Genomic DNA, 27,926 nt, shown 5'->3' with positions numbered 1-27,926 from the left:
AATTCAATTCACTCATAATGAATAAGTAAATATATCGGTGTACGTAATGTTGACATGAAACAACAAACTTCATTATGTTTTTTCTTATACTAGGATGATAAGAATTTACTACAATTCATACAGTCATTATGGGTTTTCTAAGAATACAGTATATACTACTCAAAAAATTAGAAATATTGGGCTTTTGGATGAAATTTCAGAATGCACCCAAAATGCAACATGACCTTTATAGGTGAACTTAATTTGACCTTCTCTAAACTTTTGAATGCACATGTCAAACTGTTCAATGTTCAGTACTTATAACAAAACAAGGTGATGAACCACAAACATCACAACAAGTTCCTGATCCATGAATCCACCACTACATGTTCTGCTTCAATAACAGTTTGTATTGAAACAGTCCTCTTCATCATGCTGTGCACATTCTGACATCATGAGACCAAGACTACACCTAACAATCCAGTAACAGTATACCTGCACATGTGGAGGCTTCAGACGATGGGATGTTTTCAGAGGGAAGTGTCCACTGAGCCCAGAGTGTCACAGTGTCATCAGCAGGTTGAACAGAGAGACTGGAAGAGTGACAGAAAGACAGAGAAGTGGACGTCCTTTGGTCACATGACAACTTACTGAGACATGGACATTTTTTGTTGTGGTATACCCACCACTTTTAGTAGCTTTTGTTTTAGTCAATCGTTGGATATGAAGCATTCCATACTTCTACCTAAATGCCCTAATTTCATGATATATCAGTATAGTATGAACTTCCATAAACTTTCCATAAAATCCACCCGGAAGTTGACTAACTTTATGCTAGTAGTGTACAGTATTTATTTCAATGACTACTGTGTGACAAATATTATCAGTTGCCAGGAAATTGTTGGTGTTGATGTCAGGTATACAAGGTGCACAGTTGTCACACCATCTGTGGTCATGTATAGGCAACAAAAGAATTTTCTTTTTTATTTGTTTGTTTTTAGAAGGACAGCACATATAAATGTAAATTGCACCAGATTTAGCTAATAGCTAGTTTGTCTCTGTTGTCCCTCAGCAAGTACATAAAGCATGCTGTATACAGTAATGGCAAGTGCACTGTCTTAAAAAAAATGTTGGAATTGTGTGGACATTACACTTCATAAGACCACATACTTTGTCTGGGAAAAGATTAGCATTCTGGTTGTAAATAACACTGTTGTAAATACTTTTTGTTTTGTTTTGATTCTTTCACTAAACCTGATTACAGTCTCATCCATAACTTTACCAAAACCATAAAAAGTGTAATAGTGCTGGCAATGTTCTGCAAGATTAGATTTTGGGGGTAAAAAATGTGCCGTTGTGAACATTTTACTGGCATGTTAATTAAGTATCCCTGTATTTTACTTGCCAAACATGCAAGTAATCAAACTTCTGTATGGTTATTATGTTGATAGAAAACTGGTCTCAATTCCAGTTGGTACAAACTATATTTGCTGCTGCAATTTTAGGAAGATAGGCTGAAATTGCGACGAATAAGTTTAGGAGGAATTCTAGTGTCAGACACTGTTTTCATATTTTTCCCATGAAAAATAAATTGATGAACTGTTTTTTTTTTTTTAATGTTCCGTAATGCCACTAATACAAACAAAATCGAACACACAAATCCTTTTGAGAGATTACAGCTCCATAGTGAGAACCTGATTCATTTCAAACTGTGTTTCCAGTAATTAATCTGTGCTTTGGGACAAATCCAGTGATAACACAAACTTTTATTACCTTCTTTACTTAACTGGTGAACAGTACTCTCACAAAACATTAGGGGGCAACCAAGGGTGGCAGTTGGCAGACGAAAGAAAATTCAAACTGAGGAAATTTCTTTGACGGGACCTCGTTTCACTGAAAAGCTCCTCTGGTTTCTTTGATTTGAATGGTGTAATCAAAAGGTAAATGTATCCATGCTCAGTAATGCCCCAAAAGAATATGATTACACATTCAGAGGATATTATGGCTTTGAAAACAATCAAAGATGTGAATGAGTAGGCCATAAAAGCCATGTCCATGTCATTTGGCAAGTCATTATCATCTTGGTCTACGTAGAAGGTGGGAGAAATTGGATGACAGATCCAGATCTTGCTCACCACAGTGAATTATATCTCTCATCCACATTTGGCAGCCCAGAGAAATGCTTAACTTGTCAGTGTGCAGAGTGTCCTCCTGCATGTGTGAATGCTGATATCCAGGAGTGGAAAAATGTTAGTAGACGGCTCTGAAGCATGTCTCTTCTATATGTGAAGTATGTAAATCCATGTAATTAATTTCTTTTAATTTTGTTTCCTGAAACACACCAATATGCAGGCATAAAAATGCACGCCTTACACATTAAATCTTAAGCCTGGTTTCATTCTAAATTGTCAGACAGTTCAGTAATACTTGCAGACATGTTGCAGATGACTGTGTATCAGAGGAGGTCAAAATGGATATTGTTACAAAACACCTTTTAGATAACCAACTTTATGTTTTTATTTTGATGGGGAATTTCAGTCTGGAGCCCTTGTCAGAGAAACAAGTTGAGCAACTGTTAGTACAGTAGCTGGTAAAGTTTGATAATGATTATTGTTCTGCATTTCAGTAAAAGGTTGTTAAAAGCTGGCTGAAGTACACTGATCTCAGCTCATTGAACTATAAAGCCTTGTCCAGCTGAATAAACAGTCATTTATTGAAGTTAGGGAAATGAGCTTTCACTAGAACCTTGAGCTTCTCAGTTTCTTCACATCTCATCAGCCATCAAGGTCCCCAATAGCAACGAGCTAGAGGAATCAATGTTTTTTTTGCCAAATGACAAGTCTTAAGCATGGAAACCATTACCCTCATTGGCACTAAGTGGCAGTTGCACCCAACTCCACAAGTGAACAGCCATTTTTAACTAATGCCTGATACAGACTAATACAGCCTTGATGCCACCTCATTAGGTAAAACTCCTAAGCTTTTAGTCTCGATTCACTGCTTCCCTTGTGCAGCCTCAAAGTGTCATAATACTGTATAAGCTAAACGAGAGGTTCCCAACCTTTCTTTTGAGGAACCCATATTCCAACGGATTCGCTCCCAGGGAGCTTGACATTAATTTGTTTAACGCTCACTGTCAGGTATAGGCATAGATCTTTTTACTACTTGTGTGTTTACGTATAATGTATACAGCCAAATCTTCTACACGATGCTGCTCCAAAATGGCTCCTCACATCAAACTATTAAACTCTAACACTGTTACAAATGTATTTGTAGTGAAGCCATGACAACATTTGGACTAATAGCATTTTCCTTCTTTCTTTCTTCTTTACCATTGTACCATTACTTTATTTGTGTATAGTAAAACAAACATATGATGTAAAGCAGCAGCCCTGTGTGACATTTGTACATTATTTCTGTGGCAACACTGTTAACACAGAGGGAGCACTTTATTCTGTGTGTGTGGTATCAAGCACAGGCTGATCCAAAATTGGAAAAAACCAAACAAATCTCACCCCTACTGTGCAATGTTAAACTAGTTTTCTACATGTGGTTCAACATTATGAAAAATATCTGGTGAGTTTTGTAATAATTGGTCATAGTACAGTCAGATTTGTGTCATGCTGCACCCATTTTTATAACTCCTCACAGGCGGCGACAGCCAGAAGCAGAGTAATATTGTCTTTGACCGTGCTTCCCATTCTTGTGCACATGATAACTTAGTAACACCTCAACAGAACTTCTTCAAATTTGGCACAAGCATTCACTAGTCCTGAGGGATGAAGTGAGTAGAGTTTGGTAGACAAACAGTACATCTTTGTGGTGTAACTGTACACTGTAAAGATGATTGTACAGCACTATGGCTGCTCCTCTGTAGAGCCGAGTGGAAGAAGTCATTGGTAGTAAGACTTCTCTGTCCACATAGGGGGAAGACAGATGGGGGCAGTAAAAGAGACAGAGGATGAGTGGGACAAGAGCTGACCCTAAATTTTCTCTGTGTAAATTTGTATTTGTAATTTGTATCCTGGGCCTATCCTGACAGCAGCCACTACACTAACACTGCTATTTAACCCTCCCCACTCTTGCCACTATGAACATGTGTGGTATGCACAGTTAACAGTTACTTCCTCCTTTGTGGGCTAACAAGATGGTTTTCATCCAAAGACGTTGGACCATTCAATCTGAAAATAGAAAACATCAAACTGACATGGTTTGTCCCACCTGAACCATTTATTACCATTTCTATCCAGTCCATTGAAGCTGGGAAGCTGAAGCTATGAATGCAGCCAAATTAGATATTGCAACAGTTTGAAAACTGTGATTTTAAACTAAAGCTAAAACAGCAGCAGTTCATCTGGCAAAACTGTGAACTTTTTTTTTTTTTAAGTATATTTATTTTGGCGTTTTTGCCTTTTTTATTTGATAACACACAGTATAGATAGATAGGAAAGGGGGAGGCAGAGAGAGGGGGAATGATATTTAATTGAGCACCTCCTTTCCCCTGACATTACTTATAATTAAAAGTTTCACTTCTTAATCAGTCCGAATTTTGAAATGCTGGTGCTGTGTTTTCATATATCCAATCACATTTGGCAAATATTTGTGTGACATTTCAACACATATTTTACTCCAGCCCTCAACTTCCTTTGGATTTAGGTTTAGATTTAGATTCTGTCAAGTGTGCTTCAAGTTTCACTTCAGTTGAAGAGTTGCACTGTTGATACTGGCTCATTTTTATTACAGTTTTTGAGTTTGTGTTGGTATTGCAGTCGTCTGCATTTAAATGCCTCTTGTCTCACCAGATCACAGATGCCCTGGCAACAGCAGAACATGTGACCTGCATCAGGAGGGTGTCCCAGAGTTCACATGGAGCATAGTGGCTGCCGGGGACCTGAGGGGGGGAAGGAATGAGAAAAACGAAAAAACTGGAAGTCCGCAGGGTTGGGAGGAAGGTAAGAATGAAGGTATCATGTTCCCCCATTGTAGGGAATTTCATTTTTCAACAAACCGTCTCAATCAACTGCTGCTCATACTTTGATGTTTTGTACTCATGTTGCACTTTATACAGAATGCGTCACTCATCACTTTTTGGATGGCTTCCTTAAGTCATTAGTAGTTTAATCGTGTCGAGCTTTTTAGTGGCGTGCATTATGGAGTCCTGCTCTGTTTCCTTTCAGATACCAATTTAATTATGTCAAGGCAGAAACTTGCTTCTTAATGGGAGCTAAAACAAACTCACTTTGATCATTTCAAACCAACCTCAAAGCTCCATAGCAACACAACAAAGCAGTGTGGCATGTTTGTTGAAGTGCTATTTAAGACATTACTTTTCCTAAAGTTTTCTTAGGTAATGCACTGAATATAGAGTACTACCGAGCCAGTAGTCTGCAACATTTTGTAGGCCCCTGACTGCAAATCTTTCATATTCTTGAGCACCATTCATTTCCATACCTTGGGAGATGAGAAAACAGTTTCAGTCATCTTATCTCCCGAGGTGATGGTGAAATGGAGGGAGACAGAGGGGTCTATTTATTTCCTTAAATGTGTTTTTTTTTTTCCTATCATCAACCACAAGTCTGAGAGCAGATGGGTGGAGTGCTGGATGAAATTGGAAAAGTGAAATATATTGACTGGTAAGAGAAAGGAGTTAGTGCGAGTGGACTGTAAAGATGATTGATGTCTGTCCTGTATTATCTGGTTTAAGTTGCAAATTAAGGCAGGACGGTGTGTGTGTGTGTGTGTGTGTTGGCTCAGCTCAGTGGTTCAAACATCAGTCATGAAGTTAACTTAAAAAATATTTAGGAAACCGTAGCAACAATATAACCCAACACATGATCAATTTCATCATCATTATCAACCAGAATTACTTTTCAGATATTCTAAGCATGTTTTGTAGTAAAATGTAGGAAATCTAGAGGTAATCCAAAAATCTACCTTGGATTACAGTATGTTGAATAAAGTATGACTATTACCTCTCAATCAAGATTTCTCCTCGGCAGTATAAAATCATGAAAGTAGGCTTCTCTTCCCACCTAAAATGATTATTGAGTAAACCCAGAGGATGCAAAATCCCCAAGGCTAGAGAGATTTGATTAAAGATGTTAATGGTAATACGTATGCTCACACATTAGAACAATTACGTATATCAACATATGTAATTAAAGGGGACCTCATTTTTTTTCAGGGGTCTTTTCCAACACCAACAGTCATGTGTATACTGTATGCATGTGAAAAAATGTGATTATGACTGAAGGTAGGTGATGCAGAGTACAAAGGAAATATATGTGCATAATCATGTTCGTGCCCTCAGTTAGCCACAATAAAGCTGGCGTGTTTTGAATTTAGCTGGGTGAGCTGCTGTCTCCACACATTTCACTGGCGCATGCAATTTAAAAGGGATGGAAATAAGGAATGAATACTTAATGGCTGTGATGTAGAATTGCTAGAGCTGTTTTCTACAGTATCAAACTCATCCGCTGTAAGATGTTCCACTTTGAAGTTTGTAAACGGACAGTGTTTCTTTTATGCAGAGATGCTGGTAGTTAGCTTTGAGTTGTGCAGACACAAGCTGATGAATCACTGAGGTTACCTAGATCAAGCACAGTGTCTGCTGCCCATTAATTAAAAATTGATGCCCTTCATACTGTATAGAATAAAATATGGCAATACTGCTGCTGGAATGTAGATTCATTCCCACTGTTTGCAATTATGCAATAATGAATTTTGCATTTTGCCTCTCACTGATGGTCCCATTAGGGCGAGGAGTTAGTGACTTTGGTGTGTTTCTTTTGTTTTCTTTTTCAGACATTCAAAATGTTTAGTGGGAAGTGCTGCTTCAAACATACATCGCGAGTCTTTATGATGTGGTGGAGATGTTTGTCATGTTAGGGTCAGGGTCAAGTAAGTAATGTGAACAGCATGATGCAGTGGTTGCCTTGGCAAGGAGGTAGACACAATGCTTAATGATTAAATCCCGAAAACTATAGCAATCACAGTTTGATGCATGAACTCTTTGCGTCAGAGGGTACACTAAAGTGTTTTTTTCACACCGGTTGAGTAACAGGTGACAATTTAAAGCAATAAATGTTGAAAGCTAGAACTCAATATTTGTACATCCGCTCAATCAGACCATGTAAAAAACCTCAGCACAAAATGCTTTTTCTGTGACACTAATTGATTAGATTGAAGATGACCCACCTCTGTCGAATACAATTGAGGGAGATTTTGAATCAGGCCGCTGTGGAAGAGGTGAAACAAAGACAGAAAATGATGTGAATGTATTTAGCCTCTCCTGTACCCTTTCTGTGCAGAGCCGGTCATGTCTGCCCCCAGTGTCTCCCGCCAAAGAAATGTGTGTGTGTGAATATGATTATGTATTGATTTCTCGCTCTCACACACAGAATAGAAAAACGTGAGTTGGAGTCTGGAGCTGACAGGCAGCAGGAGATATCCAGTACAACGCTGTTTGGTGGAGCTGTTGATTTGTTTGTTTGTAATAGAGTGGACTTGAGGCTGTCTGTCATCTGTCATCTCAGGGTCATTTGGATTTCCCTCGCTGGACTCACTATTACAGGATATAGATGTAAACAATCGACTGAATTTGCAGTATATTGCGGGATTACAATACAGACAATCAAATCAACATGGACAACACTTGAGGGGTGTACTTCGAAGCGAGTTTAGTGGGTTATATTTTATAAAAAGCCAGGCTTTCCTGTACTCTCTCTTTCAACCCAGCTAGATCGCCATGGAAACTTATGGTAACAGATGTTTAGCTCATATATTCAGAGTTGAATCCTAAAATCGGCTATAAAAGCGCCGCTGTTTCACAATTTAACTCATTTACAGCGTGACTTTTACTTTGAAATCCAAGTGGAGCTGGCAGAACCAGTACGGAGGGAGAGATCGCGCTGATCCGCTGCTGTTTACCAACTGTTGAGCCGAGCGTCAGGAGCTCATTTATATATAGGCTATTATATTACTTGGATATAAGCTGCAGCATGGACGTCGGAACTATTTACTGAGAGAGGGAGGGGGGGGTTTGTTGTGAGGGTCGACTGTCACCTGGAGCAAACTGACAACTATATGATCAGAAACTCGTTCAACTCTGGACTGTCTGTGAAGACTGACGGGAAGCTGGCCTCATCCTCTGCTTCAGAGAGCCTTGCACTATCGGACCTGGGTCTCTGCTCCGTGTCCAGAGCCTGGTCGGGTCGGGACACGCTGTTCACGCTGTGAACCTGCTCGCTAATGTGTAAAAGAAATAAACGGAGGGATTTAGAAATAAAACCCTCCCTCAACTACTGTAACTTAAATGTGGCCATGAATAAACTTGTTTCGCCTACAGCAGTATTGCCCAAATGCAAATATTGAATACATCTCTATTTTCACAGTTAAAAATGTCTTTGTCACCTAAACTACCCCCCGCCCCCTCCAAAAAAGAGAAAAGAAAAGAGAAACACTGTAGCATATTTTCATACGCACACCCAGCCTGAATTGCGATCAGTAAAATATATAAAAGTAGGCTATAAAACACAATTTAAACATGAAAGTTGTTCCTCTAGTTTATTTTGTTTAAATGGATAAAGCTTCATAATTAAAAGTATAGCGCAATGTCCAGCTGTCAGAAATTAAAAGCAGCCTCTTATTTGCATTAACAATGTTGCTTCGGGCTGTGATAGCGTTTTTTTTTTTTTTTTTTAATTCGCTCCTACTCTCTCCAAACAAGCTGCTCACCTTGGCTGAAATCAGCGGGGACACGGGGATTTATTTAATTATTTTTAACCAGACTCTAGAGTAGATGGAGGTGGGTGCAGGTCGTACAGAGCTCCACACACACTGGGACAGAAGATGAGGTCGATGCTCAACTGCTATAAAAACTCACACGTTTTCTTCCAGTGATTGTAGCTTCCTCTTTATAATGCTCGTCATTTTTTGCAATCGACAACGGGAAAAAAAACCCGGATTTGCCAACAAGAAACAGCTGAGAACGGACTCAAATAATCAAGCTACCGCTAATGTACTATACGACTTCCGGTCGTCGCCGGAAGTTCCAACACAATCTCACAGCGTTCCATTGACTCCATGGTTGCCCCGGAGAATAAGGTGAATAGTACACAGCGCAAACTAAGCTCAAGTTATAACTAGGCTCTCTTGTCTGACAAAATCTGACAGGAGTCATATGTGTGAATTAAAATTGGTATATATATCGATAATTATCTTTACCTTTGTTTGTAATATTAATCTTGCATTATTATCTGAAATAAATAGTGATTTCAGTGTTTGACCAGGTATACACACATACAAGAAGAGATGAAGAAAAGTAGCAACTGTGTGCAGCTGGCTGACACCAGGTGTGATTTTGGAGATCTTGACTTATGCAGTGACTGACAGACAGTTTATAAGTTACTATGCAGGCAACAATGAAGTAGCACAATTTATTGGCATTGTCACTATAGGTCTTTGAGAATATACAGTAGACTAAGCAGCAACATGTAGCAAAGTGAAGGCAGCAGCTCCTGACAACTTGAACACAGCTGGCCAGAAACTTTAAAGTGCCTTTTTCAGTGGCTCAGCGAGGCCTTCTGGGAATACCAGACTGAGCCCTTTCATAAGGAGGAGAGGCCTGCTATGACCCTGTTCTTGCGCAGTCCACAAGACAGAAATTGGCAAAGTACACTAAAGGTGATCCTTATTTATTAGAGGCTCCTCACAGAGTTTCTCAAAAGTTAGGTTTAAAATGAGCCAGAACAAACCTTGAGACTGCATAGTTTCTCTCACCTCTAGTGAGATTGCATCGGGATGGATCAATTGATGACTTGCCACCCAGACAGTAAAGCCATCTGATGCCTTTTTCTGCACTCAGAACCCCTCTTATCTGAGCAAATAATTATGAACCATTACTTTGGTTTAGAGGCAATTTGTTCTACTTATCTGTTTTGGAGCTGAAACATAATAGCTTTGGCATTTGAAGCAAGACTGTGCTTTGGGTTGTGAGTCCTCCATCTGCAACCTGACCTGGCCAAACTGGGACAAAAAAAATGGCTATGTCAATGGCAACACACTTAAACCTCTGACCTATGTGAGCCAAAAAGGCTTACAGAAACAGAAGCTGGAGGAGAGCTTACCTAACCCACTGTTTAAACCAATGGAGAAAAAATGTGTGTTAGACACTCAGTTTAACATCAACCCAACATCAGACATTCAACTCGTGAACTTTTGTTCATAACAAATGTTCCTTTCATCTGTATGTTTCAGACGACCCTGTCTCGATTCTGCAAGTAAAAGACATTTTGGCCACTTTAACAGGGTGTTGGAAAAACTGCATGACAAAGATTCTGACTTCTAAAACGATGACAGAACTTACATTCAGTCCATGTTGGAGGTCAACCGATTGCTTGATGGACTCATTAATCAACACTGATAAGACTTTATATATATAAATAGTATATATATATATATACATAGTATATATCAGGATTGCAGAAGTTTGGCTGCACAGCCTGTGTCCTGTCTATTGGAGGAACGCTTATTCTTTCAATGTGAACCTAAATTATTGTGTTGTGCTGTTTTAGTGTTGTACTGTTTTAATCAGGTCCATTTGCTGTCGAGAAAAGAAGATTTCTGCTGATCAGTTATTAAAAATTACATACAAAACAACATACATTCCCCAACTCTGCATTCAGTCTGAAGAATCTCTCTGCCCTGCTCAACCTGCAGTAAAGTGAACTTGTATGAGATATTTTAATCTGCCCTGTCCACTGTTACAAGCAGCTAACAGCTGACAAAGCTAAAGCTAAGACAGGCTACCCAGTAAGCTGTCTGTGTCATCTAACCATTTAGCTTAGTTATGTGTCAAATTCTTTTAAAATGCTGCTGACTGAAACGGCAGGTCCTCCGCCCTCCAGCAGCAGGGAGGATGCAGAGAGAGGAGGATCTGTTACTGAACCATTTCCATACTCTGTACTGTAGATTTCACTCAGTATTTTGATATCAGGAATATGATTTATGTATTGACGTGTAGAGACATGTGGAAATGCAGTAAAGATCACCCATGCACTTTGTATAATTAAGCCAAATATATGAACATTTGAAAAAAAAAACTGATAACAGACCCACAGAGGCCTGCAGCTGCTTCATGCCTCTCACTGTATGTATTAACAAACACATTCTACCTCCTTGCAGTAAAGCATTTCCACCTTTACCTAAATTAGAATTTAAAAAAAAACTATGCCTTGTATATATGTAAGAGACATAGTGCATCACATATGCAGCAAGCAAGACAATTAGATAAGCAGTTGTTCTTTTTTATACTTTTAAATAGCCCCTTAAGAAGCAAATGTCTGTTGAAGTTATACAGTATGGGATCATCAGCTGCCAAAACAGAAAATACCTCTGACTCGTGGATTTTATTTTTTTATACGCAGACTCAGGTGATCAATCACGTCAAATAAAATATATTTATGACAAAAATTTTATGTTTTAGGGTATTGGCCAATTAATTGTCGAACAGCTTTTGTGTGCTCCAAACCGTTATTTTTCTGTTGGCCGTTAAAAGTCAGCTGATGGCCGACCTCTAGTCCATAGAGATTACAATACAACAATGTCTGCTGATACAAGGCTCACAGAGATTGGATTTTACTTTTTGTCCTCCGCCCCAAGCCATTTGACAATACAACAGCATGTGGCTTCTTAGCCATGTCTGTTAGTTGAAACTATGTAACATGTTTATGTAACACTCTCACTCCTCCCAGAAGATCTTTTTCTGACAGTTTTGAGCTTATTATCTGTGGCAGTGCTAACTGTTGACTGACAGATTTTCTCCCTGGCTTATTCCTGCAGTGAAGATGATGGTAATAGCTCTGAAGTTGGTTTCACCCACCATGAATTAAACGTCCTCTGCGTTAGCAAAATGAGGCACAGCTATTAAAATCTCTTGTAGGTTAAATCACAAGTACAGAATAACTACAGTCTTTAAGGCCACTTATCCATGCAACACTAAGGCAGTAAATAACCATAATAATAACTATCCAACACTCTTTAAGCATACTTACATGTGTGCTCTCATTGAAAAAGAATATATGAAGTTATTAACATATAATTGTCTAATCCTTCTAAACTAATTTAGTTTTTTCCTTTTATTATTCTAAGGCATATACAAACCTCTTGGCACTGCACCTAAGTCTTTTCATAGGGACAGCCCTGACAGCAGGGAGTCGGTGGGACATTACAAGAAGATTAGGGGGATAATGGACTATAACATACAACACATTTTAGTAGATTGGTGCCAAGAACCCTTTCTTGCACCTTATGCAGATTCAGAGTTAATAAAAGAAGTGCACTTCACTCGGAAAAGCTTCCTCTTTGGAGAATGCTTTAAGGGAAATTGTGGTGGTTTCTACAGATTTTCTAAAAGAGTGGCAATTAGCATGGTAACAAGAGACCATCTCAGCCAGTGCTGAATGCTAAAGGCCATGTAACCCGATGTGTTGATTAGTTAAAGAGCATGCTACATTAAAAAAGACACTCTACAGATGTTTGTGTCTGATTTACTTCTGAGCAACAGGGTAATTTTTCAGGTGTGCTCAGCTACATTCGTTCCACATCTAGTTCAGACCCATGGCAGGTTCTGCATCAGATGTTTCCAGGACTCCCTCTAGTCCTTTCTTTCAACTCTCATTTCTCAGAATCGCCTAATCTCTCGAAAATTCACTGCTAATGAGCTGCTATAGATTAGCCAAGGCTGCTTTTCTCTTCTCATCAATGAGTAAACCTTTAGGGCTTTCCTGAGCCAAGAGGTCACTGCATCATGGAGACCCAAGAGATCCAAGAGCACACCCTCTAACCTTGAAGCCTTGGTCCCAATGAGCTTGCTGCATCCACTCCGTCTTTGTTGTCAAGCATGTTGTCAGAGAACCCAATAATTGTTCCTTTGTCAATAATCAGCAAATGGACCACCTTCAACCCTGCCTCTTTAATGAACTGTCCTGCACTATGATGCCAAGGTCAACTGAGTGTATCCACACCTCATTGAGCTAATCACTTTTTACTTGCTGTGTTGTTTCAATAATTTATTACTAACCTGATTTTCTTAAGTTGTAACCTAATTACCATGGCTCTCAATAACATCCCAATTAGCTCATCACCTACTCAAGACACAGACACATGCACAAGTTACATTTTTGTAATGGTAGATTTACTGAGTTATAGGAAAAAATATGTGTTTCTGCTTTGAAACATTCAAAGTGTATGTTAATATATGGTTTAATGTCACAACATTCATCTGTCTCCTTTTCTCCTCCATACTATGATAAGCTCACTTCCACACAGGCTGACACCGTTCGTGGCGAACTCTCTCCCAGGATAATAATTACCTGAGTAAGCCTTAGAGACGCTGTTATTCTCTATTCTCTGACTCTCTTTTGTGTTTAAAGACAAATAACACAGAAAGAAGCAATTAAGACAGAGGATGGGTAAAAACAAATATCAAATGAAATCACCATATCAGTGTTCATTCTGATGTAATTAGGACACAGTCTTTAGACTATTCAATTAGAATTGTTGTGCTGTGATGTTGACATCTCATCCAAATTCTGTCTGGATGTGTTGTTTGTAACTGAGCTGACTAGCTGTGGTAGCAGTGGATGGCTTAGGGGAGAAGAAACAGAGAATATGACTTTGCTGTCCCTAGGCATTTTAAGCAAAATAACTGTGCATGGGGGCAGCTATATCTAACCTGGACAGTCAATAACTGCTGTATTTATCTGCCTTTTTGTTAAAACAGGTTCACCTAATATCTATGGAAAGCCGTTTTAGTCATAATGAAATAAATTAATAAATGCATAAATAAATAAATATAGCCATGAAATGAGTCCCGAATTAAATAAATAGGATGATAAATAGATATAAATGAAATATATATTTTTATTTTAAAAACAACATTTTTATTTTTCCAGGAGACTTTTATTTTCTAACGCCTCATTTATTTATTTCCAGATACTTTTATTTCCTAATGTCACATTTATTTATTTCCGGTTACTTTTATTTCATAACGTCACATTTATTTATTTCTGGGGACTTTTATTTCATAGCATCACATTTATTTATTTCCGGCGACTTTTATTTCATAACGTCACATTTATTTCTCTCCTCTTTTATTTCATGCTGCAATATTCAAATGAGGGGGCGGGGTTATCTGGACCCTTTCAGAGTAAAACATCACATGCGGAAGTGCTGTTGTTGTTAATTGTTGACGGCTACTCAGCAACTTGATCAATAACTTGGGGAGGAGAATAGTGTTTTAAACATATTTCGTTTTTTCTAGTTTCTGTTGTTGTTACACATCTCTCTGCCTTATGTGTTAATAAAATACATCCATGCTTAAGTGTGCTGCGTAGCTAACCAGCTAGCTATGTCTAGCATTATGTCCCTGCCACAGCAACTGGGTAAAGAGCAGACGGCAGTGTGTCTCGAACACAAAGTGGAGAGGCAGGGATATTGTGGAGCAGGCTAGCACAACCTGCACCCACCTCCCAAAGAAAACATATAATGAACTGCAATGAAAATATTTAAGTCGTTACCGGGTGTAGCTACGTAAACAGAAACAGTCTCTTTGGGTGTGTTCGAAACCGCATACTACATACTGCATACTGTCCATACTCCATACTACATACTCATCAATCAGACAGTATGCAGAGCGTTTACACTGCAGCATACTACATGATAACCCATAATGCATTGCGCTCCTACCCGAGCCAAAATCAACAGGCTAAAGCTAATTTCATTTTAGCTCTAAATTCTTTAAATATATCACTTTATTAACATTTCAAACGTATTTATGCGAGAATGTAGCCGTTTAGATCAGCAGTGTGTCGTTCATTTGTCTAAATACCAGCTGTTTACAATTTTGTTCGGACGATTTCGGCGCTACTAAAGCTAGCCGTCGTGAGCAACGCACTTCCGGTTACTTTCACAAAATAAAACACCCGTTGCCCTTTACTATATAGAAAACCCCAACGATAGAATTTGTGCTTTTATTTTGAAAACAGGAAGCGAACCTACCCTCGATGTAGCTAGCTTGGAACCGCAGTTTTGACCGCTCTCGTCCCGTTAACGGCATTTAACCGTTCAATATGCCTTACCGGAGAGTCTTGCCAGCTCTGAGATCGGCCTGGTTCATTGTAAAACATTTATTTATTGATGTAAATGTGGTGTTTTCTGTGCGTACAGACCCCAAGGCAGTGCTGCTCTTCTGTCTAACCACCAAACAAACTTCTGCTAGATTTCATCAATGAGACCAACATTTAGAACCCCAATGTGCGGTTATTTATCCAAACGACGGCTGTTTTAACGTTTGCCCCGATGTTTTATCCCCTAAAAAGGAGTTTAATCAGCCGGTGGTAAAACCTCTAAAAAGCCATCGGGTAAGGTAATTAGCGGTCGTTTTTCCTCCACCACCTGGGGCGAGGACCGTATAGCCGGCGGAGCACGTCAGGAGCCGGGCTGCTGCCTCTATGATGTCGCGGTCGCTGCTCGACCTGGAGCTTCACTTCTCCCGAAAAACATCGGGGCAAACTTAAAACAGCCGTCGTTTGGATAACGCATCGCTATCGGCGGCAACGATGACAGCTACTGCGGTCCCCGACGGCAAATTTCAAGTAAGCTACTGCTTCTCTGGGAAAGAGCAGAGCAGACACGTAAACGTACTACTTGTTCTTCTCAACCAGAGTGCCAGTAGGCTACTAACACATAGCTCAGTGGATAGGGAAGTGGATTGTTCACAACAACAGCACTTCCATACACTAGATCCAGCGCAAAATAAGGTGAATAGGCCGTCGTGTGATGTTTTACTCTGAAAGGGTCCAGATAACCCCGCCCCCTCATTTGAATATTGCAGCATGAAATAAAAGAGGAGAGAAATAAATGTGACGTTATGAAATAAAAGTCGCCGGAAATAAATAAATGTGATGCTATGAAATAAAAGTCCCCAGAAATAAATAAATAAATAAATGTGACGTTATGAAATAAAAGTAACCGGAAATAAATAAATGTGACATTAGGAAATAAAAGTATCTGGAAATAAATAAATGAGGCGTTAGAAAATAAAAGTCTCCTGGAAAAATAAAAATGTTGTTTTTAAAATAAAAATATATGTATTTATATTTCATTTATATCTATTTATCATCCTATTTATTTAATTCGGGACTCATTTCATGGCTATATTTATTTATTTATGCATTTATTCATTTATTTCATTATGACTAAAACGGCTTTCCATAAATATCTAGAGTGTGTGCTTTTTCACTCTGATATTAGATGAACCTATTTTATCTTCCAGACGCTTCTCACTTTGTCTTGAATGGACCATTGATCCTTAAAGGTCAGATCGATTGGTTTCTTGAGGGCCACTGTCTTCTCTACTCATTCCATTCCCGTATCCTGCTGCCAGGATATCTGTCCTTACTCAATCAATCAGCATATTGATCCTGACCTAAACATGAGGGCAATGAGGGTGTGTGCATATTTGGTGCTGTGTGTGTGTGTGTGTGTGTAATGTTAAGCATGCATTTATACATGGACTTACACAGGTTTGGCTAAATTTTGCACTGGAGCTCAACCCATTTGTTGAGTTGAAAGAAAAGCCATGCCAGCAGCAGTTCACAGAGCTGAATTCCTGGACGTGTTGGGGTGAAATGATGTTGGGCAGAGCAGTGGGGTTTGTGAGTCTTGCCAGAACTCTTCTTTAGTGTTCCACCTGCATCGCAGCTGTGTTACCTTTGATTAATCAGGTTCTTCTGATGGTGTCTCCCTGAAGGCTCCCCTTTTGTTGAGATGGCAACCACAAGATCACACACACCCATGCACAGCATGCATGCAGTAACACATGGATTTATACACACCCATCAACACTATGTGGTGGTACAGGACTCCCCATGGCTGTGATCAGACATCATTCATTGGGAACCTGCAGAGGAGAGTGGAGGGCCTGATTCATCCTCCACCGTGGACATGGTTCTACCTTTGCTGTGGTGGTCTTTGAAGCACCTCACATCAGACCCCCTTGAGCATTTCCTGTAGCTTGGTAGCTCTCACTGCTTTGGCTTTTGCAGGGATCGTTCGAGGCAAAGATTATGACATTAAGCACAGTGACAGATGTTATCCGTTAGCCTAGCTCATATTTCTCTTGGCTTAGTGTCATTCTCAATGTGAGATTGTCAGTATTCCCTCAATCATCAAAAAAGAAACCCAGATAAAATAGCTCTACATTTTCAAACTTTCAGGCTTACACCTCTGGAGCTTAAGCTGTGTTCTGTGGATGTACAGTACAACAGTGCACAGAGTTCCTTCAATGAAAGCTAATGCAATGTAATGCTGTTCTTGGGTTTCACTGATTAGTCTTTGTGTTTGAGATACAAAGCTCAATAAATGTATGAGGGGAGATGGAAGTGGAGGAAAGTACGTTTTCTTTAAAAAACATTGTTTCAGAGCATAAGAATTCAACTAAATACAACACAATATTGCAGTGATTTTGAAGATTACAACTACAGTATGGGTAGAAGCTGCATGGTAGTGTGAGACCTTCTTCGGTGTAAAAGACAGTGTAATAACACCACTGACACTAATACTAACACTTCAGGTATATGTCACAATGATCAAACCTAGATGAAGATGGAGGAATGGGACATGGTTTTGACTGTTTCAGTGTCAGATATTTTTCACATAGACCTTCCAGAAGGTACAGTACAAACGTTGGTGACTCTGAGATACATTAATTAAGCACTTCTACAATCCTCATCAGAGGTGCTCGTGTCATACAGCAGAAGAGATCAGTATTCAAGCTTCAAAGTCTTATGTGGCTTTGGACAGCCTTCACGCTGTTAGTTACCAAAACTAATTGTGTGAGACTCTTAATTACAGTATTTTCTCTTATTTCCTATTACCAAATTATAATGACACAGACATGAGCAAGTCTTTAGTTTTGCATGTATTAGATTGTGCTAATGATATTGTGATTGTCTATTCGCTGTCGCAGGTATTTTGAAATACTACAGTAACAAGTTCAGGGTTTGTAATGATGGTCTTGATAGGAAATGTTGAGGATTACCACAGTTATTGCAATTCATCCTGTCAGTGACATGGATTTGTGAACCAATTTGGGTTGAACGAATGCTTTAAATCTTCCAATGTTGCCACAGTAGACATGATTGAAATACATATTTCAATGCTGGATTTTTTAAAATTATATATGCACCACAAATATCCCAAATAGCCTTGGAAGAAATATAAAAATGCTAAACCAACAATATTTATTATGCATCAATTTGAGTTACTATTAGTTATTCTCAGACGGGGACATTTTATTTTAATGATTAATTTTTTAACATTTTATTTAATGATGATGAGTTTTCTGGGTCACAGCTCTCATGTAACGTTACCAGCACGAGCAGTGACATGTGACCACTTAATAGGCTACAATGCAAATAAGTTAATAAAAGTCAAGTAGCTGAATAACTTCCAAATTTGTAAAGATACCCTCAAAGAGTCAGATATTCTAGTAATAGGATAGCCACATTTATTGCAGATTCATTTAATTACTGGACATTTGCAAAATCTTGTTAGTGGGTCGATAGGTGTCACTGATGTTAATGTTTTCCGTATGTTAAACGCTAACGCTACTGCATTCGGGTCAGTCCTTGTACCAATCAATCACACTTGTTGTAGTATTTCAATCTTAACCTCATGGTGGTGGAGCGGGGCTGGTGAAGTGGCACATTGTCTGGACCATGGTTTACAGACAGGGGTTGCCTTCCAAAGAGACACAACTAGCATTGCCCTTTTTTAGATTTGCTTGTAGAGTGGTTTTAAAATCGAAATCATTACTCTCAAAAGCCTATGAAAATATAACATAAAGTGCACATGCTTTAAGGTCATTGAACTGCAATCTGGTGGATGCCTGATGATTTAACTACATGCTGACTTGATAGTCATTGTGTAATCAAGTAGATCTTATTTCTAATTTGCTTGCAATATGTTTATTTGTGTCTTTCCCTTAAGCATTGAATGATGTTTAATGTAAAATAATCTTTGAGAGTTTTTCCGTAAAGAAAGGATTCAAAATAGTTGAAAAAGAGCAACTCTTGACTTTAAAAATGCATGAACAGTGTTTTCTGGCTGTTGTTGAGTAATGTGGCCATGGCTGGATTAATTAAAAACATGAGTTGTGTTGTGTGCATGTGTCTTTGTTTGTGTACAAGCAGAGAATCCATTTGTCACACTTGGCTGGTTTCCTATTCATTGTCATCACCCTCTCAAATAAAGTCAAATGTTGGTTAGAGAAAGTTTTTCTTCCCTTTGAACTTATTGATATTTATAATTTAACAACTTGAATCTGCTGATTATTTTTCCTGCAGCAGCAACAAGCAGTAAAACTTGTTGACAAAGTCCAGCTGGAATTCTCAACCTGTATGTTGACATGTGTGAGGTATGACACAGTGTGGTGTAGAGCTGCAGGATCTCTGATGTTTTACTTAGAGATTTTTGGCTTGGATCTGTGATGAAACACTTCTGATTTACAACAAACTCTTCAGAAATGTAGAGAAGAGCAGTGAAAAGCTATCTTTCTTTGAAGGGAGGTGAAGACACTGTCCTCTGCTGTTGTAGAAAGGAACCGTGACTACAGACCACTGGCCTGTCATATGCTTTAGTTGCTGATTTGCAGTTGCATCAGTATCTTTGCCTCCGATATTTACCAACAAGACCTTGTTGCTGATGTTTGACAAGCATGACATGAGGATAGAGCACCAACAAGACACTTGTATGTTCATTTATGTAGGAATAATACTTATCACCTAAATAATTTCCATAAGACTGGAGCTCCTGTAAGCAGGTGTGAATTGCAAACCCAAGCCTTGTGATTATTTTCAAGTAAGCAGTGAGTGGAGAGATGTGAAATATGATGACACAAAGCAAGTTAGACATGCTGGTGATTGTGGATTCTGTAAAACACCAATTCCCTAAAGAATATAGCATACTCCTGATTAATATACAAGTTTATTGTGAGGTTGTTGGAGTCATGTTTGGTATTTATCCTCAAGTGGATTTGAAAATGCCACAGACTCAGCATTCGCTCCACTCTGTAAATGTGTAATTTGCTATAAACATTGTAGAACATCATGCTCCTCTGATATAATGATGACACCCCAAATAGTCTTTGTGTGTGAACGTTGAAAACTAAATCTATATTATGTTTACACATCCTGTGTGTTTGTGAGGAACCAGCTGAAACAGATGAAGACACAGTATGAGAGTGAAAATGGATACTGTGAAGTGAGAGAGAGAGAGAGAGAGAGAGAGAGAGAGAGAGAGAGAGAGAGAGAGAGAGAGAGAGAGAGAGAGAGAGAGCGAGACATCCAGAGATAAAAAGAGACAGCTGCTCAGTCCCTTTTCAGGAGCTGGAAGCTTTGAAGGATGCAACACACAAGATGGGTCCTTGAGCGAACCTGAACCTAACTCTGCTCGTCCTTGTTGACGAAGAGGAAGACTAACAGAATAAGACAATCATCATCAACTCGTCTGACTCTCCTGTATGAATTAAGATACATGATAGAGAACTAATAATGTAAATGTACCAGATTAATGGACAATAAATTCATATATCCTAATTATCTCTAGTGGATCATATTTTTAAACTTCTGGTCAAAGGTTAAGGGTCATGACCTCACTAAATGCAATTATTGCTTAACGCTATACACTGGACTCTTCTGGTTCTGCATTTCTGAATGAAGGACACATGAAAATGCCGTTGGTCAAGTCTGTTCTTCTGATAATTCCAAGGCTATCTGATAGTTATTTAACTGTTTGCTGGTTCTGATGTAAGTTGATTTATGGCACTGATTTATCTATGCAGGTAGAGGATTGACCTTAAAGAAAAGAAGCATTGTTGGACTGAGTGCCAGTAGGCACCCCAAAGGGAGAAGAATGACAAATATGACAAAGTTAGATGTAGGTTCTTGTTAATCTTATAATGCGGCAGGAGGAACTATGCAGGATTTGTATGCTACATTTTTACCTTAATTCAACAGCTTTGGAGTAATTGTGATGGGTTAATAAATGGCTTAACTTATTATAGGGAGAATGGAGGCTCTCTGCCTTCCATATGCATGTCACTTAAAACTACTTTGCAAGATCAGTGTTGCCGCCCCAGTGTCCCAGCTCTCATCTCTGCTGCTCCGCGACACAAATGTGACCCGTAACCAGTAATCTCTTGTTTATGACAGTTTAAACTACACAAACATACATGTTGTAACATTGTATATGATATATAACTTTGTCCACCGCTCTATGGATTGATTTTTCGTTGGCTTGTTGTAAACAAATGCACATGGCTAGGACGAGGGTTAGCAAAACAGTGGAAAAGCGATTGGGTTTACATAGTCCATGGCCTGATGACGATTCTGGGGTTGTAGTAAGAGAAACACCCTGTCTTTAGGATAAGTTGCGTATAGAAATTCTATCAACTTCTTAATATCTCTGGGGCCATATTCACAAAGCCTTTTATCTTACCGCTAGGAGTGCTCCTAACTCGCGCTAAAAGTTTTTACGTAGGAGTTTTTTCTTAAAAGCTATTCAAAAAGCTGCTGAGACCTACTCTTACTAAGGATAAATCACTAAGAGCAAACTAAGAGTGACGCCTTGGTGACGCCCCGTTGCTATGGTTTACGTCAATTCTCGTGCACGAATTAGAGGCGCTCAACACGGTGATTGGTTGTTGAGTCCTAACCACTCTCTCTGCTGTAGAGTTGGGCTCTGAACTTTCTGTCTTTCTCTCTGCCATCTGCATCTGCTACAGTTTTTGTCGCGTCTCACTTTCACTTTCAGCAGTGAGTGACGCTGTGCAAATGCAACTCCTATGAGGGTCAGTGCGCACGCAAAGCAGCTGCTGATTTTTTTTTCTTCCCACATTCGAATATTAATTTTCACGTTCGTTGACAGACAGCCCTAATATTATATATGGTGATCATAATAATAATGAGAAAAGAAAATGCATTACCCACATTTGTGGCCTATAGCAGGATTCAAACCCAGACTGACAACAAGTTTGGTTTACTGGGGGAGCTGCCCTATCACGTGAGCTATTACTACTAACTGATATGTGTCTAGCGCACCCACCAACTTTTTAAAAATATTTTTGGCGCAGCGGTCGCAGTCACCTCGGTCCGACCATTGCGACGCCTATATTGGACAGTCCGTCACCGTCACTACTCCCGTTTTATAGCGAAAATGTTGTAGATATTGTTGCTGTAACAAAACAAAAAAAACACAGACAAAATACACTTTGGGCATCAATGGGCAAAGGGGCAGGTGCTCCAGCACCCCCCCCCACCCCCTGCAGCAATTCGCAGCCCTCCATTGTCTCCATAACATTTGCCTGGCTGCAGCCATTTCCAATTCTTTGTGAATAGGTCTTACTGAGTTAGGACTTTTAAGCTCTCCTGGATTTAGGAGCTACTTTTAGGCCTAAAATACTTTGTGAATTACTCTTATTTTAAAAAACTAGGAGTCCTAAATTTAAGACTGACACGCCCACTTTTTTTAGGAGTTGCTCCTATATTCGGCCCTTAGGAGCTACTTTTAACCCTAAGATTCTTTGTGAATACGGCCCCAGGTGTGGGAATCCCAACTCCAAATTCTAAGCACCCAATGACATTTCTCATGTCAACTTGCTTTTAACACTTATTTATCATTGAAACATAGAAAACATGAAACAAGACCAGGACTTAATTAACAAGACAGATGAGTTTGTGTTGGTTAAAAAAAAAAAAATCCACAGATGTCCACAGAGAGAGTGGGGTAAGATAGCTTGTATCTACTAATGACTGTTTTGTCATCAAGTCTTCCATCGGCAAGCTACTATAGGATGCTCTTGAAACATCAGTTCAAATTCACACCTGAAGTAATTGTCTACAGATCATCTGGGAAAAAATGTCATGCATGTTCACGGTATAATGGAGATTATACTGTATTAGTATTCCTTCATGCACTGAATGTCTCATTATTTATGAAGAGCCTGCCAGCTGCAGTCTAACTGTCTCGTCTTCTCTAAGAATTAGTGTTGGAAAGGAGATTGGAGTGTGTTTAGACACTATTGTACAGCACAGATCAGACAGGATCAGTTAAGATCATAGTTAATCTGACTGCATCAGAAACGCAAGCTTACCACTGTCCACAGTGATGGAAGGCTCTGTGCCTGTCAGTGAGACGTCGGTGTGCGTAGAGTCACACACACACACAGACACATTAATGCATACTGGTGACTGGGGATTTGAAGGCTAATAAACAAAACCTATAAATGGTGTTGTTTGTATTCTACTTCTGATTTTGTGCCAGGGTCAAAATCTTTTGATAATACAAATAAGACAAATGTTCATGTTCCTCTCAGAATGGTAATCACACATGCTACAGTATGGTAATATTAAATGTGCATGGACAATAACACAAATATATCAATTCTTAGATGTCAAACTTGTATATCCATGGAGTGAAATTAGGTTGATTTAATTCTCTCCTTGTATTCCCATCTCTGTAAGTGAGTGTCATTCTTCTTTTTGTCTTGAAGCAAATGTACATCCACGTCCCATCAAGCCTCTGAACTCACCCAGAGGGAATGCCATCAGTGGTGTCTTATATAGCTGACTCAGCTGAAAAACTTTTTTTCTTTCATTTCTCTTTGACTGTTGTTTTTTTTTTGAATATTATTCATGATAGCATTGGCAGCGTTGTGATGGAAAATGATGGATCAGTAAAGGGCACTGGGAAAGAGATGGAGGAGCAAGAATGCTAAAAAGATAATGAAATAATATTAAAATAAGAGAGACACTGTCAAAGCCTGAGTGAGATAAGTCAGGATGAAGGATTAGGGGGGAGGTGGGGGGAGTATTTGAGGAAAAGCAAAGAGATATGGTGGGCCTGAGTCGGCTTCATAGGACCAGCTAGACCAGATGGGGAGCAGGAGAAAAATGGAGATGAAAGAGATTGTCTGTGATACCGATAGACAGAAGAGATGACAGAAAATTGTGCCTGGCATTCGATAAGCCTCATTTATATCCAGAGTAATTCACTTCAACTTTCTGCCTATCCTCCAGCAGAGGCAACGTGTTGCAGGCTTCAAGCCTTCCCCACAGGTCGAAACCCAGCTAAACACACAGGCTTTGTTCAGCAGGGTTCTCACCAACACAAGCTGCTGACATGACAAAACATCACTCATGTATACACTAAAGTCAAATAAATTATTCCTTTGACTTTAGTGTATCTGCAGTTGTTACATGTTCCTTCCATCTTGAAAGTGAGGAGAGATGTATTTCTCTCTCACAAAGTCATTAGCGGTCGGGCAGTGCGGAAGAGCGTCATTCAGTTTCACTCCTTCACCCGTTCTTTGTGAAGATGACACATATATGGAGGAGATGAGAAAAAAACAGAGAGGAAATGTAGATAACTAAGTTTTGTCAGTGAGAGGAACACAAAGAAAGATGGATAATGGTGGCCTTTTTCCTTCCTAGAGGAGCTTAATGATGTCTTTCAGCCCTTCCTCAGTCTAAAATAATGACTATCCACTGGTGATCAGAATTGGCTGGTTTTCAGCTTTATCAGCCATGTGACTCCCGCACATCTGATTCTGTCCTGTCACGTTTACACCCGTCATCTCTAAATCTGTGATACCCTCAAGGCCAGAGTAATCTATGGAGGAATAACAAAAAACCCACTTGGAACAACACAAATTTTGATGTCCAATTTCAAGAAGCTAGTAAAAGTAAAGCAGCTAAAGCTAGTGCCATGCTGCTTTTACCTTCTGTGCACAACAGTTACCTCACTGAACTGCTGCCATGCACGTGTGTCCATGCTGGCAGCTCCACTGCTATGCCTTTAATAATGGCCACCAAGTAATAATAGTCCAGCGCTGATAAGCAGTCTGAGTGAAGTTTCAGTGATCACCACAAACATGATTTTTGTACAGAGCGAGAGTGTTTTATTATGATCATACAATTGAATTGTCAGTTATAGGAAAGTATCTTTGTGCAGCTGTCAATCACAGGTTTAGGGTTACTTTTTAAAGCATGAACTTGGCCAAGAAAATTGCAATCAGTGCACGTTTATCACAAAGGCAATTCAGACACAATGATATTTAAAAGGCAGGAAACAAATTAAAGATAAAGGGGTTGGACAAGACTGACAAACCGCATAAAAGTTGCTGGGGAAGAAAGCAACACCATCTTCACAGTCAACTATATTGGTTTAGATTGATGTAGAGAATAAATTAGTCAGCAGTTGTTTGAGCAGCCAGAATCGGGGTTCTTTTGTTTGCATGTTTACTGAAACAACCAGACATCAGCTGACAGAGAGATAAAGAGATGGTGGCACATAATTTGGGAGTTCAGTCAGTTTTCAGATTGGCTGGAAGAGCTAATGCTTCTCAAACATCTTTGTCGAAGGTTACAGAGCTAATGAGACCTTTGCAAACAAAAGCGTTTTGCCCTTCCATCTTACAACTGGAAGCACAGCCCGTCAAACTGTTGAGTTAATAGCTGCTTAGTGTTGTCAAAGTGTCAGTCATTCCTCACATTAGACCAGCAATTATAGATCTTTATTCTGTCTTTGCGCTTAATCCAGAAATATTATACATTTGATATATCTAACAAAGCCACTGTAGTCAGGTCTTTGTTCTTCATCAGCAGATGTCCTCTAATTACTCCTTCAGCCGAGGAGAGGAAGTGAAGGGTGAAGTTAAACTTTGATGTGCAGTATGTCTAAGTGGAGTTTCCATGTTCTCTCCAGTTTCCTCTCACATGCACATCTGATTAACTGGCAACTCTAAAGTGCCCATAGGTGTGAATGTGAGCGTGAGGTAGTTTGTCTCTATGTTGTCGAGCCTGTGATGGACTGGTGATAGGTAGTGGCACTTGTCAGGGTTAAAATTCTTCTACTACTGCTCTCTGTTTATTTGTGTGGTCCAAATCAACTGAAACCTTAGGGGAGTTTTATTGAGGAATACAAATGTTCTGGCTGCTGCTTTTAACTTAAACAGAAATCCCATGGATCTTTCAGGGATTACACTGTGAAAATTGTAATAAGATTCAGTCTCGGGCAAAGTCTCTTTAGGAGGATTGGAATTTCACTATAGCCCACCACAACCTTTCAAGCTCTGTTTTCAGGTGAGATTGCTGTGCATATGGTAAATGGACTGAATTTGTATAGCACTTTTCTAGTGTTAACAAACAGTCAAAGCACTTTACATTTCCAGTCACCTTTACCCATTCACACCTTTGTACAGTGCTTTTCCATATATACATAAAACACATTTTTTGCTACATACATAAACACACACATTCACAAACTGATGATACTCTGGTGGAAATGTTTGTTTACCTAATGTCACTCAGACATGCGAGCTGCAAGAGCCAGGGGTTTCCCCACTGATAGAGTTGTTTGCTGTGACGTGGCCATATGACCTACAATACACAGTTGAGCATTCTCCTTGTACTACAGGTCCTGGTTTGGCCATTGTATTCAAAAGTAGTACCTGCTCTTCTTCACCAAATCTGTGTATCTCTACCTGTATCAGAGTCAGGACCTCTTGTTGGCTCTCCTCTCCAGCCATCCCTGCGCTCTCCTTTTTTTCCTTTTTTTTAATGATCAGTGTGGAACATAGTGACAGCTAAATGGATGTTTTCTCCGTTGCATCATCAGTGTGCAAGTACACAGGCACTGATAGTGACAGTGCAGGTAGGGACAGCACAATTGAGCCAGTCAAGAAGAAAAAGTAGCACTTTCAACCACAAAACTGAAAGCAAAACAGCCTCATGATCATCATGCAGTCACACAAATCTGACCAGGTGAAGTTGAACTCACAGACTGAAGAAACTGTCACATTCACAACCATGTTTTGCATCTCAGAGCCCTGCACAGCACAATCAGTGGAGTAAAAATCTATAATAATTTTACATTTCACATTTGTATGCTGCCAAAAACTACATGCTGTCTTGTTAAGTTGTAGTAGTTTGGAAGGAAATGACTTCAATACAGTTTTGTTGTCACTGGGATCAATAGATGTTTGTTTTGATGTGAACATGTGCTCTCTTATGTTTTTACTGTGCATTGGGAACCCTTTAAAAGACAAACTGAAGTTCCAAGTCTTTGCAAGAAGTACTATGAGTCCCTAGAGCTGTGTTAACGTCTGCCTCTCTGGTGCAGCCTTCAATGTCAGCTTTCAACAGGAATCAGTGGGGCTCTTCTTTGGCCTTAACTAGCAGCAGCTTTTTTCTTGGCTACGACAACTCCTAATGTGCTTTGCTTGTACAAGGTCACATTGTCCCAGAATGACAGGACTGGCCCGAACACAGAGCCCAGTCCAAACGTCTGCTCTCCTCAGAACACGTTCCAATGGCTGTCTGCTGTGATCAGTGTTCGAGGCAGGTCGTCCATTTGTTGCTGGGCCTTGTAACACTCAATTTGACCTATCAGCATTGCCATCAGTAACATGAATCTGTGAGTGTATTTGGATTGGCTCTTAATGACATTGGCACTGGGGCCTGTGGAACATCTGGCCTTCCCAGGCAGAAGTTAGGTCATGGTGATTGAAAACACATCCTGCCCGACCCTGCCTACCATCAGTCACGGTGTCTCGCTTCGTTCTCCCCTTCGTGTTCACTCGCTCACCCCTCCCATAAGCTCAGTAACAGTGGTATGGTTTTTCTCACACTGGGCCCACCGTGCTGCTCCTGATGTGAACTGATGAGACCTGTCAGCGCTTAGCGCACCATGCTAATTTCATCACATGCCTGTGGATTGGAGCCTTAGTGTCTGTGCTAGCTCAGTCGCTGGCCCCAGCCCTAATATAATGAACTCACATAACTATGCATCTCACCTAATGGCATTAGTGTCAAATGGTTTGATAA

General features: G+C 39.6%; 1 protein-coding gene across 1 annotated transcript in view; it reads left to right on the top strand.

The window, feature by feature from the left end:
* The window catches only part of alk (ALK receptor tyrosine kinase), a 362,208-nt gene that overhangs the window by 169,740 nt on the left and 164,542 nt on the right, over positions 1-27,926 (top strand). Inside the window, exon 3 of the mRNA XM_085767765.1 lies at positions 4,782-4,943. Coding sequence (XP_085623891.1) covers positions 4,782-4,943 — 162 coding nt within the window. The remainder of the gene's footprint in view (positions 1-4,781; positions 4,944-27,926) is intronic.

The sequence above is a fragment of the Trachurus japonicus genome, chromosome 22 (assembly GCF_045865225.1).
Source record: "Trachurus japonicus isolate A0001 chromosome 22, Traja_1.0".
In the NCBI taxonomy this organism is placed as follows: Eukaryota; Metazoa; Chordata; class Actinopteri; order Carangiformes; family Carangidae; genus Trachurus; species Trachurus japonicus.
Note: the sequence above shows the minus strand (reverse complement) of the source record. Positions and strands in the feature narration are given on the sequence as shown.